Source organism: Equus przewalskii, chromosome 32 (genome assembly GCF_037783145.1).
Source record: "Equus przewalskii isolate Varuska chromosome 32, EquPr2, whole genome shotgun sequence".
Taxonomy (NCBI): Eukaryota; Metazoa; Chordata; class Mammalia; order Perissodactyla; family Equidae; genus Equus; species Equus przewalskii.
Genome location: NC_091862.1, coordinates 21,676,131 through 21,690,743, shown reverse-complemented (window position 1 = coordinate 21,690,743; position 14,613 = coordinate 21,676,131). Strand labels below are relative to the sequence as shown.

Below are 14,613 nucleotides of genomic sequence, written 5' to 3'. Positions count from 1 at the left end.
CACTGTGGTTTGATCAGCAAAAACTCAAGCTGCCTCCTAGTTTTTCTAGCCAGCTGTCCTGTTCTGATGACAGAGGGTCTGCCTTCTGATGTCAGAGCCCCAAATAAGTCCAGACAGTTCATTTTATGTCCCTGGTTCAGACCAGAAGCTAGCAGAGCGGTAGTATGCCACGGAGGGAAACACAGATTCTATAGAAAAGGCAGTGGCTCATGCTACTGAGGTGCATTTCGTGGTAGCCATACGACTCCTGAGGCACTGTGTCAAGCTCCCTCTCTCCCACTTTGGCCAGGAGATTAAATATAGTTATTTTCAAGTGCATCATTATAATTTTTGTTGTTGTGTTAAAAGAGCGTTAAGGAAGTGGTCGTTATATAGGACATTGCCTCATTATTTTGAATAGGTTAGAATGTTTCTAACAAATCCCAAACAGATTTTGTAATAATATATGAAGTGTCTGCTTATTTTTCATGTCTGCACAGAAGGTCTTCCCACTGAAGAGATAGACAATATTCTGGAGAAGGTATTATCCGAATGGAAGAATATATCGCAGCATTTGGAAGATCTGGCAAGAAAGATTCAGCTCCAGGAAGATATCAGCGCTTACTTTAAGCAGCTTGATGAGCTTGAAAAGACCATGAGGACAAAGGAGGAGTGGGTCAAACACGCTGCCTTTTCAGAATCCGCCCAGCGGTCCTTGCCCAGGCGGAAGGACTCCTGCCAGGTAAAGAGACCACCATCCAGGACTTGAAAGAATTCTGTGTCCAGTTCTGTATTTAAAGAAGATGCTGCTTGTATCATGAACTTTACGTTAATTCTGCTCCGATTAACTTTCTGTGAGGATGTTCATCTTCAGTAAGTTATTCCATCATATTTTCTCTTCTGCAGCGGGAACTGACAGATGTCCTCAGCCTCCAGCCCAAAATTGAAACGGTGCGTGCAAGCTGCTCGGCCCTAATGTCTCAGACTTCTGCCCCGGATTTTGTCCAGCAAGCCTTCGATGGCCTTCTGGGCCGCTACCAGGCTGTGCGACAGAATTTGGAGGATCATCAGCGACAGCTGGAGAACGGTAAACCCATTCTCTTGGTTTCCTTACTAGGTGATTTTACAATCTCCTCTCTCATCTTGCCTTAATTTAAAAATTACTCCAATATTTAGACCTTTAGCAGCACTTACTTGTTTTGCACCAGCCTCACTCAGCTTTCTTCTGTGCTTGCTAATGTTCTGGGTCTTAAAGTATATTTAGACTGTTTCCTGGATCCATGCTTGTTTGTAAAAATGCAGACAGCTTTCACATGCTCTAAAATCATGTTAATAGCCATAATAATTTTATTTTTATTTATTTTTTATTTTTTGAGCAAGATTAGCCCTGAGCTAACATCTGCCACCAGGCCTCCTCTTTTTGCTGAGGAAGACTGGCCCCGAGCTAACATCCATGCCCATCTTCCTCTACTTTATATGTGAGACGCCTACCACAGAACAGCTTGATAAGCGGAGTGTAGGTCCACACTCAGGCTCTGAACCGGCAAACCTGGGGCTGTCGAAGTGGAACGTGCAAACTTAACTGCTGTGCCACTGGGCCGGCCTGCACATAATGATTTTTAAAGAGTTGTTTTAAGGGTGCTGTTTCTCCTTTTCATTGAAGGAGCTAATATCATTATGAGTCAGGCTAAAATGAATGATTGCTTACTTCTGTTTCTTCAGAATGGTTCAAGTTTTAGCAATACTGTCTCCTCTTTTAAAAGAAATCAAGTTCTTTCAAAGTCTAAAAAGTTTTCTAGAGTTTTTACTTTTGGGATAAACCTGGTCCTGGAAACTTAGCTGTAAAGGTTTGAGAGATCATCCCTCATATGTTATATTTTTTCTCCGTGGCTATTGTTTAAGTCTGGAATTACGTTGGTTTATGTAATGTAATGGGTAGTGCATGCTAAAAAGCTGTACATGTAACCACACCCTTCCTTGTAGCCGTTGTACACGGTGTAGACTGGTAAGAATCAGTGTGTGCGTGTGCTTAGCAAATGTGTCGTGTTTCTTTCTTCTGGAAAGAGATTCGGGCACCATGCTCTTTGCTTCCTGAATTCCGTTAACCCAGAACGTGAAACGTTTGAGAGTACCTCTTTTTCAATTTAATGCTGCAAAATAGGCGTTTATTTTTGACGAAGATCAATAGGCAATTCTATGTTTAGTTTCTTAACTTTAGAAAATTTTTTAAATTTATTTTTTTGTTTCTAATTGTGGTAAAATACACATAACGTAAAATTTTACCACTGTAACCATTTTTAAGTGTAGAATTCATAATGTTAAATATATTCACATTATTGTGCAACCAATCTCCGGAACTTTTCATCTTGTAAAACTGAAACTCTGTACCCAGCAAACAACAGCTCCCCGTTCCCTCCCCCTCCAGCCCCTGCACCCCCCGTTCTACTTTCTGTTTCTATGAGTTTGATTGTTCTAAGTACCTCATTTAAGTGGACTCATACAGTGTGTGTTTTTTTGCGTCTGGCTTGTTTCCCTTAGTATAACATCCTCAAAGTTCATCCATGTAGGTGGCAGGTGTCAGAATTTCCTTCCTCTTTAAGGTTGAATAATATCCCATTGTATGTATATACCACATTTTGTTTATCCAGTCATTCATCGATGGGCATTGGGTTGTTTCCGCCCTTTGGCTGCTGTGACTAACGCTGCCAGTTTCTTGACTTCTCTGCTGGTTGGTTTCGCCTCTTTGTGCTCCCCATGAGCCGCCTTCCTTTCCACACAAGTCTTGCTTCTCTGTGATTTCTCTGTCAGTGGCCGAGGCAGGCGTCACTCCAGCGGGCTTCTGCCGTCCTTATTGCTCTCGTACCTCGGCGGCCTGGCTGCGGCGTTCTCTGTAATGTCCACCACTCTGTATGCGTGTCAGCTTGGAGGAAGGCTGGTTGAGGGCATCTTGGTTTTCTTTTATTCTTTGTGTAGCTACTGGGGAAAAGGGGATTGTATGAGACAAAAGAAACATTGTAGTTCCATCTTCTGAGGGACATTTCATCGTGATGAAATGAGGAAAAATGATAGTGAATTAGTTAATATTTCAAATACCAGCATCCGCAGGAATGAAGTCACTGTCTGACTCTCAGAAATGCCGATGGAATGATTTATTTTAGTAACTAACAGAGACCCTTTTTAATTTTAATTGTGGAGCTTAACTTCTGATGTATTAGAATTCACTTATTATATACAGATTGACGGTATATATAATAATATTAGTTTCTTAACATTATTTTCTGAAAGTAACTGTTTTTAAATAAACAGAACTGAAGAGCCAACCTGGACGTGAATATTTGGAAATGTTGAAAACACTGAAAGATATGCTAAATGATTCAGAAAATAAAGCCCAGACGTCTTTGAATGTCTTGAATGATCTTGCAAAGGTGGAGAAGGCCCTGCAAGAAAAAAAGGTAATATCTATTTTAGGTCTTAGAAGTCTAGACTCATTTCTAGTATGTCATATCACATAGTTTGAAATATTTTTTCAGCTATTTAAAAAATACTAGTCATTTTTGGTCAAAATTGGGGCCGGCCTCATGGCGTAGTGGTTAGGTTCATGTGCCCTGCTTTGGCAGCCCAGGGTTCCTGTATTTGGATCCTGGGCGTGGGCCTATATACACTGCTCATCAAAACATGCTGTGGTGGCATCTCACATACAAAAAATAGAGAAAGATTGGCACAGGTGTTAGCTCAAGGCCAATCTTCCTCACCAAAAAAGGGTCAAAAATTTTTTATAATTTGAAGGTTAGTTACTATAATGTGGGACCTTGGCTGAAAGAAAAGATAGTTATTAAATATTTTTAATAGACTAAAAGTGTATTTTTCCTTCTTTTGTAATTACCTTGAAATTCTCAACCTGTTAATAGTCTGCTAAAATATCTTTAGTAAAATGAAGAATATCAATTGAGGGCCAGCTCCATGGTGTAGTGGTTAAGTTTGGTGTGTTCTGCTTCAGTGCCCCAGGTTTGTGGGTTGAGATCCCGGGCATGGACCTACACTACTTGTCAGCCATGCTGTGGTGACAACCCACATATACAGTGGAGGAAGACTGGCACAGATGTTAGCTCAGGGCTAACCTTCCTCAGGAAAAAAAAAAGAATGTCAATTGAATTAATGTGTTGTTCCTTTTCTCTGTTGAATAAAAATGCTTCCTTGGTCATTTAGGATATATGGCTCTGCACGAGTTTATCAGATAAAACAGATCAATGCTTGAGCACCACATTCCTGTCCCTCACTGGGTGTGCTGTTCCCGTGCTTTCTAGTGTAGAGGATATATTGTGTCTGGGCCACACACAACTCACAAAGGGAAAGCTTTAACTGTTTTGATTATGCTTATTTTTTTCATGATTTTTTTCACATTTCTTTTTTTTATCAAATGCTTTTTAAAAAGTGACTTTTTACTATTTATAGCCCATATTATTACATCTGTAAGAACTATTGTGTGCATTTTTAATCTTTTAAAATTTTTTCCAGGCCCTTGATGAAATCCTTGAGAATCAAAAACCTACATTATGTAAACTTGCAGAAGAAACAAAGGCTTTGGAGAAAAACGTTTCTCCAGATGTCGAAAAAATGTATAAGCAAGAATTTGATGATGTTCAAGGAAAATGGAATAAACTAAAGGTCAAGATTTCCAAAGATCTGCATTTACTTGAAGAAATTACCCCCAAACTCAGAACTTTTGAGGTAAATCCAGAGGCCATTAGGAGTTTAAGTTTATTACAGGGTAAAATAGTAATTATCATCTAAGACTCAAATGTCTATTATTTGGGTATTTTGCATTCTTTTTAGTCCCACAGTTATTTTGTACTTAAGTTGGATTTTATAGCTTTCTTACCAAAGACAAGAGCGCATTGATTTCCTTTTGTTTTGCAAAAATGCTTCTTGGTGGAGGTAAACTGGACCTTGGAGATAAGGAAGGTAAGGGAAAATTACTTAAAAATGGTCAAAATAATATTTCAGGGGTCAGGAGGCTGCGTGAAATACAGACTGGTGGTTAGATTCCAGTGCTGACCAGGTTAGAGTGGGAGAAGTTGCCCACGTCCTTGAGAGCCGAGTCCTTGAAGCAGGCTTGTTAGGATTTGAGGTATTTAGAGTCAAAAATCTGAACCAGACTGTCGACAGATGGTGCCAGATTTGGAAAGCAGGTAATTTGGGGGACATGCAAATGCAGAAGCTGGATCCTTTGCTACATCTGAAAATGCTGACAGATGAGGCAGTGATAACGTCCCAGAGGAGCACAGATGTGAAGATGTGAAGAGAGGGTGGTCAAAGTCAACGTCAGATAAGACACTTGGGGTTTGAGCATTTTACTGGTGCGGGAGATGGAGAAGTGGGGTTTCCAGATCACCTGGTTGTCTGACAGGAAAGGTCTGGAAGAAGAACAAGCCAGTCATGCTCTCTTCCCTGTCCTCCCGAGGCCTCCCTACCTTGATCCTTTGTGTTTTGTTTTTTTTTTAATTCTCCACTGCTGTATCCCAAGATATACTCCTAGAACAGTGCCTGACACTTAATATTTGTGTAAAGGATGTTTCTACCAAAATGAAGACATGATTTATGAAAATGATGTTTTAAAATTCAAAACCAGAGAACATGTGGTAGAAGAGAGGCTGGTGGGCTGTACAGACCAGCGTGCAGGGCTCCACAAGATGAGACAAGAGTGATGCCCACTGAACGGGGAGGGAAGCTGTTTGACCCAGGAACCAAAGGAATGTTCTACTGAGTGACCAGCAGGAGAATAAAGATGGAGGGGGTTGTGTGCACGTGTGTGTGTGTGTGTGTGTGCCCGTGCACGTGCGCACGCCCATATAGTTGTAGTGGAAGGAGGTAGTTTTCTCTGAGCGTAAGCTGACGTTCTAGACTGAGCTCTCATTAGAATAAACCATTAATTTTGAAGAGGAGTGTGTTACGTGTAGCTTAGTATTTTTGACTCATTTCGCTTTGTGAGTGAGTACACCTTTCCTTGTCTGTCATCAGTTGTAATTCTTTTTGACTTTAAAAACCAGAATTACCCCGATCCGTGATTCTAAGGTTTTTGGTTGTGGTCCAATCCTTGCATTATTGGTGGTTCTCAGTCAGGAGCAGTTTTGCCCCCAGAGGATGCTTGTAACGTTTGGAGACATCTTTGGTTGTTACAACTATGGGGAAGGGATGGTGCTGTTGGCTTCTAGTGGGTAGAGGCCAAGGTTACAGCTGAAACACAGAGCAGCCCCTACACAAAAGAATGGTCTGGGCCCACAGGTCAGTGGAGCCAAAGTTGAGCAGTGCTGCCTTATTTCCCATCTTTTCAAAGGATCATAGCTTTGTTTTCAAATTCAAATGTGAGATGTAGTTAGGGAAATTTATGGGTGAAGATGAACCCAAAGGTTCATCTTCTTTTGACTTTTAAAAGTGTGTTTTATGGTTAGCTAAATGTGTGGCAATATTTTAATATGGAATTTAAAGAGAATAAATATTCCTGTAAAACACAAAAGAGAGTCCTGTGGTTCTGGTAATCCGCCTTAGGCTCTCCTGGGTGGTTGTTACTAATGTTGCAAATCCACACGCTTAGAGTGGCCAGTTGGAGTGCAGGCCAAGTTTATTTCCATTAAAAATACCCCACATCAAACATGTGCGTCTGGATATTTAGATTTTTTTCTATTACAGTAGCAAATTTGTAATGTCCAGTTGTTTTTAATTTACTTTTTGTGCCCTAATTTTAAGATTGTTGGCAATATTGTTCACTCCTTGTGAAGAAGTTGGGTAATGAGGCTTATTTAGAGTGAACATTTCAAGTTCCCTTCCTTCCTCAATGCCATTTCCTTTCCTGGAGGCAGCTAACATTAGCAGTGAGCCTGGCTGGAGTAACGTATTCAAAGTAAAAAAGAAAAGTTCATGAAGATTATTAATTCTAATCACTTTTTCGAACTAATAGAAACAAATGATATGGAAACTCCATGAGGGACATTTAAATAGATTATAGGCAAATGCATGAGCTTGAAGTATGAATCCCGTTGCTCAAAATAATAATAATGCCTTTCATGGACACAGCACATTTAAACTTTGAAAGTATTTTCATAGTTATGTGCTTACTTTTCTCCTACCTTCCTACAGTACTTATAAGATGATCTTGTTACTTGTTTGTGTGCAAATTTTAATTTTCTGTTGCATGTTGGCAAATAGTAATTTCCTCTTGTGCTTGCATTGTCTTTATCTACATTCCGGCTCCTTTTGTAGAGGTAGAGATTAGGCGTGCAAACCCTTAGTCACAGTGTCATGCTCAAATACATTCTTCATTTTCTCTTTTTTTATCTATTCCGTGCCAAAGTCATGGCCTCAATTCCTGTACTTAAGAATTAAAACGTTAATTGGTGCTTTTAGAACTACCTCATGGAAAGTCCTCCCACTCCTTCCAGGCAGCAAAACATTTAAAAATACGTGAAAAAGGTAATTTTTTCATTATTGACTTTAGTGACATGATTTTCTTATGAATTATGGGCATTAAATATTATGAAATCCTAAGAGGCTGCTTATCCCCACAGTAACCTTTGGATTCAGGGGCTGCAGGGTGTTTCCTGTTATTTCATTTCTGCTGTTCAGCATCTCCCGCATTGTGATGTAACTGCAAAATCATGAAACCGTCCCCAAGGCCCACATAAAACTCTGTCTTATATTCACCACTGCTCCTGCCGCCTCGGACCCCTCCTCCAGCCCCTTGCTGCTGTGTTCAGACTCTCATGTGATCTCTTGCCCCGACCATCCCGTTACCCCATTAAACCTGACGCCTGCTGCCAATCTCTTCCCTGTGCATTCATCTTCCACACTGACGCGGGAGTTATACTTCTGGAAAGGATTCGTCTGTCTTTGCCGTGGTGCTACAAAGTGCTTTCACACACATCTCATCTCTCCTGCCCCTTTCTCGCCCGGAAGCCCTGCCTGCATCCTTGCCTGTGAGCTGCGAGGGTGAGGAGACAGTGTGACCGGTCTCAGAGACCACGCTGGACTATCGCCTTTCTTCGGAAATGTCACCTACTTGCCAGGAATTCGCATCCTCCTCTTCTCCGTCATCCTTAGAGAATAAGCTTCTTCTACACGCAGTCTTCAGTCTTGCTCACTGCCACACCCAGAGCTCATTAGTCCCGCCTCTGTAATTCCACTGCGCATTGTTGGCAGCTTCACAATAGCCCCATCTCAGCCCAGTGTTTGTTATGTGTCGCTCTCCTCCCTCAGGCATGAGCTCTTGGAGGATAGGAACCTGTCTGGCATACAGCAGGTAAGCGGATGCGAATGTAATGGCTTCGTAGATGCCTTCAGACATCTTTCCCCATGTGGACGTCTCCAGTGAAGTTATATCTCTAAAGTCTAAATGCATGGTTATCCTAAACGGCAGGACACCTGTGTGGTCACACCCGTTCTTTCCATCGCTGAACAGGCAAAGACACCCACTAAACCGATGTGCTCTGACCCAGAGCTGAGACCCACAGGACCAGGCTTTGAAATTTGGACAGCTTTTAGGGTAAAAACGCAATGGTAAATACTTTCTAAGAGTGATATGCAGTATGGCCGATTTAACTCTTCCTAGGTAACATATAATCGACATAAATATCTCGTGAGGGTTTTTATTTCTTAGTTTGAATGCATTTACTTTACTAAAGGGAATATTGATGCATTCTAAACTTTAGATTTAAGAACTCTGTTAGTTTCAGATAAATAAATGTCATAGCAATGTTATTGCTGGTCTTCCCTACTAAATGAAGAAACACTTTTTAAAGAGTCTTTTTGAGGTTAGTGAATATTATAAAACCAAACAAAATAGAAACCTTATTACCGTAAATTATTTTTCTGGTTCTGGTTTCACGATCTTTTTGCCTATGTCTTGGGTTAGAAATTGGCTGCTTAAAAAGCTGTGGACGTTCCAATAGATGGAAGAAGAGCAAAATAAAATGCTGAGAATTTAGCTGTAAACAAACTCTTGGGAGGCAGTTATGTACCTTGAAATCTTATTGTCTTAAATCTAGAGTACCAAGCTTCAGAGTTCCTGCATCCCTCGCTCAGGGGCTGGGCTGGGACATGGGGTGTGACAGAGTTAAGGAATTGTTTTAATGACCCTGCATTCCTTTTCCTGACCCAGCAGCAGGTGTTGCCCATCCAAACTGCTTACAGATCAGTGCTTTTGAGCAGTGATGGTCAGTGTAGAATTTTGGCCCTTCCGAACTAGAATATTTGATACTTTGGTTTTCAAAACTACCATATTAGTCATTTTATATTTGAGAATTTGTGAGTATAAACCAGAATGAGAAATGGCTACCCTGGATTAGTACTTACAAGTCTTTTTTTCTTTTGCATGTGAAATAATGACAGCCATTTATTTTAGAAATTTACTAGTATTTTAAATTTTTTTTACATTGCTTTAAAAGAACTGAGGCCCCCCCCCCCAAAAAAAGGTAGAATAGTAGAAATTACCCAGTCTGAATATACATAGTTATTCTGCAAGTGGATGGAGGTGGAGAAAAAATTAAACACTCATTATTATACATTAGAAACTCTTAAGTGCATCAGCTGAGTGATTTTTAAATGGACAGAGAAACACTTTCACTTTCTTTGTAACCTCTTTGCAGTATGATTGACTTAAACATGAGCAGACTTTTGATATTTCTAAAAAGCACAGGAAACATCTGCTCCCTGTGGATTGAGACAATATTTTCCTTCCCGGAAAGAGGGGGTGCAGAGCAGACCTCCCATCTCGCACACTTACTTGTACACAAGTGGTAGCTGGTCTTGATCTTAGTGACCTATGGCCCTTCCCACAGAGTGAGGATGCCATGTGAATCTGCTGCCAGGCATTTCTAAAGTTTGGGCCCTCCCTCGTTTGCCTGGCTTTCTTCTGCTGAGCCGGATTCAGCCAAGTCTAGTCAGAAATACATAAGCAGTAGCTCTCTCAGTTACTTTTAAACAGTTGTATGATGGAACAAGCATTAATGTTGGCAGCAATTAAAAGCGTTAAGTTGACTCTTATGCAGACATGTGCTTACCCTGGCTGCTCATTCCTGCGAAGTCTCTGATGGGAATAAACACTAGGACTCAAAAGTGGTAACTTTTTATGGGCTTAATCTTGGTGGTAAAACACCTGATTTTGTAGATCTTAGTAATAATAGCCACCGTTTATTGCATGCCTGCTCTGTACCAGGCCCTGTCCAAACATTGTCTCTGATTTTCAGAACAACCAGTCAAAGTAGTCGTTATTATTCCTATTTTATAGATGAGCTACTGAGGCTCAAAGAAGAGGAATTCGTTTCTCAAGGCCTCGTGGCTGGTAAGATGCAGAGCTTGGTATTCAGACCTTCGTCTTTCTTTTCATGGGCACACTGCCTCTCTTAGCACTCAGCACAGTCAGGATTACATGCAGGATCTTTAGTAGTGAAAACAGCTGTTCAGATTCCTGTCTGTTCTTTTTGTTCCTGTTGGCGTGATCAGTTTTTCTACTTGGCTTGTCTGCGTCTCTTGCTTTCCTCTTTCTTTTTTCTCCTGTTAAAGTGTAAGACAGAGAAGGAACAGGTGCGTGTGCATTGGGTGTGCTCACGTAGGTCTGTGTGTGTCTCAGAGAGGGAGGGAGGAAGGGGTTGATGGTGAACCTTGGTCTCCTGTGCCAATGACGGGGATCGTTGAGGCCTCCTGCTTCAGTCATGGCTGATTATGATTAAAACTTCCTTGGAATATAATGCTTCCATAGAAATGTCAAAAATCCTTGGCCCTGGAGACCATCAGCTTTTTTATTAAAAAACTGGATTTAATGAGTTGCCCAGATATACAACAGTAACGCTGCCTTGAATTCTTAAAAGGTTCAGGACGTAGATTAGCAGTGCAGGAGGTGGCAGCAAGTTAAATGGACAGTTAAAAAAAGTGTATCATGAACTCCATAGATGCATTGCTACTTTTCTCTTTTTGCACTTTATCTTTTGCATGCCCCATGCGAGCATGTCTTCGTAAGCAGTATTCTATGATAAGATCTTAGAATGCTGGAGCAAACACAGAAGAGGAGACGTGTCATGTTGACAGTACATGAGGGTAGCATGGGCCTCTGAGAACAGTGACAGACAGGCTAAAGGGCAGAGGGAAAGGAAGCTGGAGGAGTGTACAGTGTGGCGGAAAGGACTCTCAAAGCTGTGCTTGGCGTGGCAGGTGAGGAAGTGCCTGCGCAGGGTGGTATGATATTAACAGAGGAAGCAGAAAGCCCTAGCCATATAAGCACTTTTTATTTCCCATCTTCATCCGAGAGTGGCCCTGCGAACTAGAAAGGGTGGAACATCATTACTGAGAGTGCATTAGAGCCTGAATTATGAGTTAGATGGAAAAACTGCACAGATCCTCTGAATGCCTAAATCTACATCCTAAGGAACATGGGATTTTTACCCATGATTTCAAAGTCACGTGACGCATCTTGTGGAAATTACCAGAAAAATGGGGACGGGTGAATGTCCTAATTAAGGGGGAACATTTTTTTTTAGAAGCTCAAGACCTAAAGTAAGCTTGATGTCAGTTCCTGGCAGAGCTGTAGAAAAGTGACCGACCAGAGATCTTAGATGTGCTTAGGAAGGAATGTGGTGGTCACCGGGAGTCACCAGGACTACCACTCATAAGCCTTGCCCAGACTCATTTGTTTTAAGTACTGCTTTCTTTTATTTATTTTTTGGAGGAGAGATACTAGATTATTAGATATACAGATTCATAGTCTCACATTTCACGTACACTCATTTAGTTCAAATAATCCTCACAAACTGTCAATTTTGGCCAAGTCTTGATTTCAGTAAAATATTTCTGAAACTCTCTTTTAACCTTGTAAGAAGGACATGGAAAGCTAGTTAGATGCTAGTATCATATAGATTCCCATATTTTGAAAACTAAACTGAAAGTTTGTTGATTAATGAATGACATGGTGTACTCATGGGGGAATTGCAAGTAGACACTGTCCTTGGCCTTATTTTTCACCTGGAAAAAACCCAAAACTCAACAAAAAAAATCGCACTAGAAAAAAAGATACCTCACTGTCAGATTTGCAGATAAGAGAGAGCTGGGAGGAAGAGCTGTTCTGAAAGTGCAAAGACTAAAAATGTGAGTTGTTTTGTTGGCTTGTTGCTGTTATATTGTTAACTATTATTGTTAACATGATAAGGCAAAATTTGCTATTCATAAATATCAAGTTCTGAATTTATTACAGAAGTCAATTAAGCAATATGGGATAGTGGAAATGTAATTTTGAGGTAGTTATGGGAGTATTGGAATTTTAGCTAACTATAATATTGTGAATAATATTAATAATAATAATAATAAAATAATAATAATATTAAATAAATATTAAAATAAATAATATTTAATAATAATATTAAATAAATATTAATTTAATAAGTAATATTAAATTAAATATTAAAGAATAATAATAAAAAGAACAAAAGAAACAAAAAACACCCCTACAATAAGAAAAATAAATGTAAACTATTTTAGATGGAATTTTAGGCGTGTAATATTCATAAGTGAAGTACCGGTTAGGTTCCATCTTTGTCATTCATTCCAACCTTGTAAGGATAAGAAGAGTTGGTTCTGTGTGGCATATTTTAAGCATATTAAAAATTGAGGTAGTTCCCAGAGCATGTTGATCAGAGTTATGAATGCAGTGTCTGGACATCGTGTCCTAGAGACGTTATGGAAGGAGTTGAGAATGCTTGACTCATAGAGGATTAAAAGAAGATATGGTGGCTGCCTTCAAATCTGAAGGGCTTTTTTGAACAGGATAGTAAATTTATCTCCATTCCTAGGGGCGAACGAGGAGCAAAGAATTGCAGAAGGTACAAGGAAACAAATTTAGCTCAATACAAGGGAAATTAACATGTCAGACTGACCAGTGGTGGAGTGGGAGACCTTGGAAGGAAATGACCATCATGCTACTCCAGTATTGGAGCTCAAGTTGGGTCTAATTATTTGCATTTCTTTAAGGCCCACTTCCAGTGTTCCTGCCTCTCTGAAGTCTCTTTCTCTCTGCAAAATATTTCCTTTCTCATTTATTTTTTGAACCCTCAGCACCATATATGGTAACTGGGTTACCGTGCATACTTAGTAAATGTTGGTGAAAGAATGGAGCTGGGCAGCAGATTGGTGGGTGCTCAGACGACAGGGCATCCAATAGCTGAGCCAAGAACAATCTTTTGTATTCCCTCCACTATGCTATTTATTTATTTATCCCTGCTTTGAGTAGCTACCTTTAGGAGAAAATTTGTTCTAAATTATATGAGAACAAAGGATTCTTGAACTGATTCTACCTAGAAAAGCATTTCTTCCTGTAATTTGAATTTTTAATCATGAATATTGTTCACATTTCAGCAAAATAGCTTGGTTCCCTGGAGAGCGTTTTGAAATTTTTAGAATGATCATCAAGTTGTCATCTTATGAGAATTTTAGTCAAGAATAAAAAAAATAATTATTTTCAAAGTTGGAAGATTTATAAGAAGAAATAAAATAAATGAAAATGATGCTATCAAAGTTTTGAAAAGTTGCCTTTCTTCCAGTAGCAATAGATGCCGAGATGCAGTAGGTTGAATGTCACTGAGTAATATCCCTCTTTGGTATTGTGTTCGATTTAGGCTGATTCACAAGTCATTGAGAAGTGGGTGGACGGTGTGAAAGACTCCCTAATGAAAGAGCAGGCTGTCCAAGGAGACGCGGAAGAGCTACAAAGACAGCTCGATCAGTGCTCTGTGAGTTCTGCTGATCTAGAGAACCTACTGTGATAAATAACATTTTCTTCTTCTTTATTATTTGCTTTTATTAGAATTGTAAGAATGTGACATGACAATAAACCTAGATACAATGTCTTTCATCATAAACCTTTTTTGACTTTATAGATAAAGAAAGAATGACTGATTATTCATCTTTTTATTTTTGGCCATGGTTATCGCACTTCGGATAGAGAGTACAAGAGCAATTTTAGTTCATCAGGAGCTGCTATTTCATGTTACAATGACAATCTGAGTGTCATAATTACCAATTGTATATTGCTCTTACTGTGCCCCATGGTGAGGCTTTAAGAAAAACATTTAACAAATGAAATTTACCAGTAATACTTCATGCATTTTATGTTTTATGAAATCATTAGGCTTCTCTAAATTAATTAAAAGTACCAGTGCCTGCTGAGAGTGAGGTATTTCCAATCTAATTTGGCAGATGGCTATGTGAAGCACCCAGGTGAAATGAATTTCTTAACACAGAACATTTCTTAAGTAGTTAAAAGTCCTGACTCCCAACAGTGTGTTATTATAATATTTGCCTCCATACAGGCAGATACGCTATAATTATAGCATTCACTTAGACAGGAGTGAACTCACCAGGGGCTTATTTTCTGTGTTCAGGCATTTGTTAATGAAATGGAAACAATTGAATCATCTCTGAAAGACATGAAAGAAATAGAGGCTAACCTTCGAAGCTGTCCAGTTGCTGGAATCAAAACCTGGGTGCAGACCAAACTAGCAGACTACCAAACGCAACTGGGGAAACTGAGCAAGGACGTGAGTTTTTCAGCTTTACTGTCTGTGGTTTTCAAGGGGTAGATAGTGGCTTCTCTTGACT

General features: G+C 39.8%; 1 protein-coding gene across 33 annotated transcripts in view; it reads left to right on the top strand.

The window, feature by feature from the left end:
- UTRN (utrophin) overlaps window positions 1–14,613 on the top strand; it is a 479,488-nt gene that overhangs the window by 155,031 nt on the left and 309,844 nt on the right. For 26 of the 33 annotated variants that reach the window (XR_011535458.1, XR_011535457.1, XM_070602742.1 and 23 more), the window contains 6 exons: window positions 480–721; window positions 886–1,066; window positions 3,286–3,431; window positions 4,495–4,707; window positions 13,632–13,745; window positions 14,397–14,552. Coding sequence is in view for 31 of the 33 variants with exons in the window: in XM_070602742.1 (XP_070458843.1) it covers window positions 480–721; window positions 886–1,066; window positions 3,286–3,431; window positions 4,495–4,707; window positions 13,632–13,745; window positions 14,397–14,552 (1,052 nt within the window). In the remaining 2 variants the exon portion in view is untranslated. The remainder of the gene's footprint in view (window positions 1–479; window positions 722–885; window positions 1,067–3,285; window positions 3,432–4,494; window positions 4,708–13,631; window positions 13,746–14,396; window positions 14,553–14,613) is intronic. The other 7 variants (XM_070602744.1, XM_070602741.1, XM_070602745.1 and 4 more) reach the window with 1 other exon arrangement.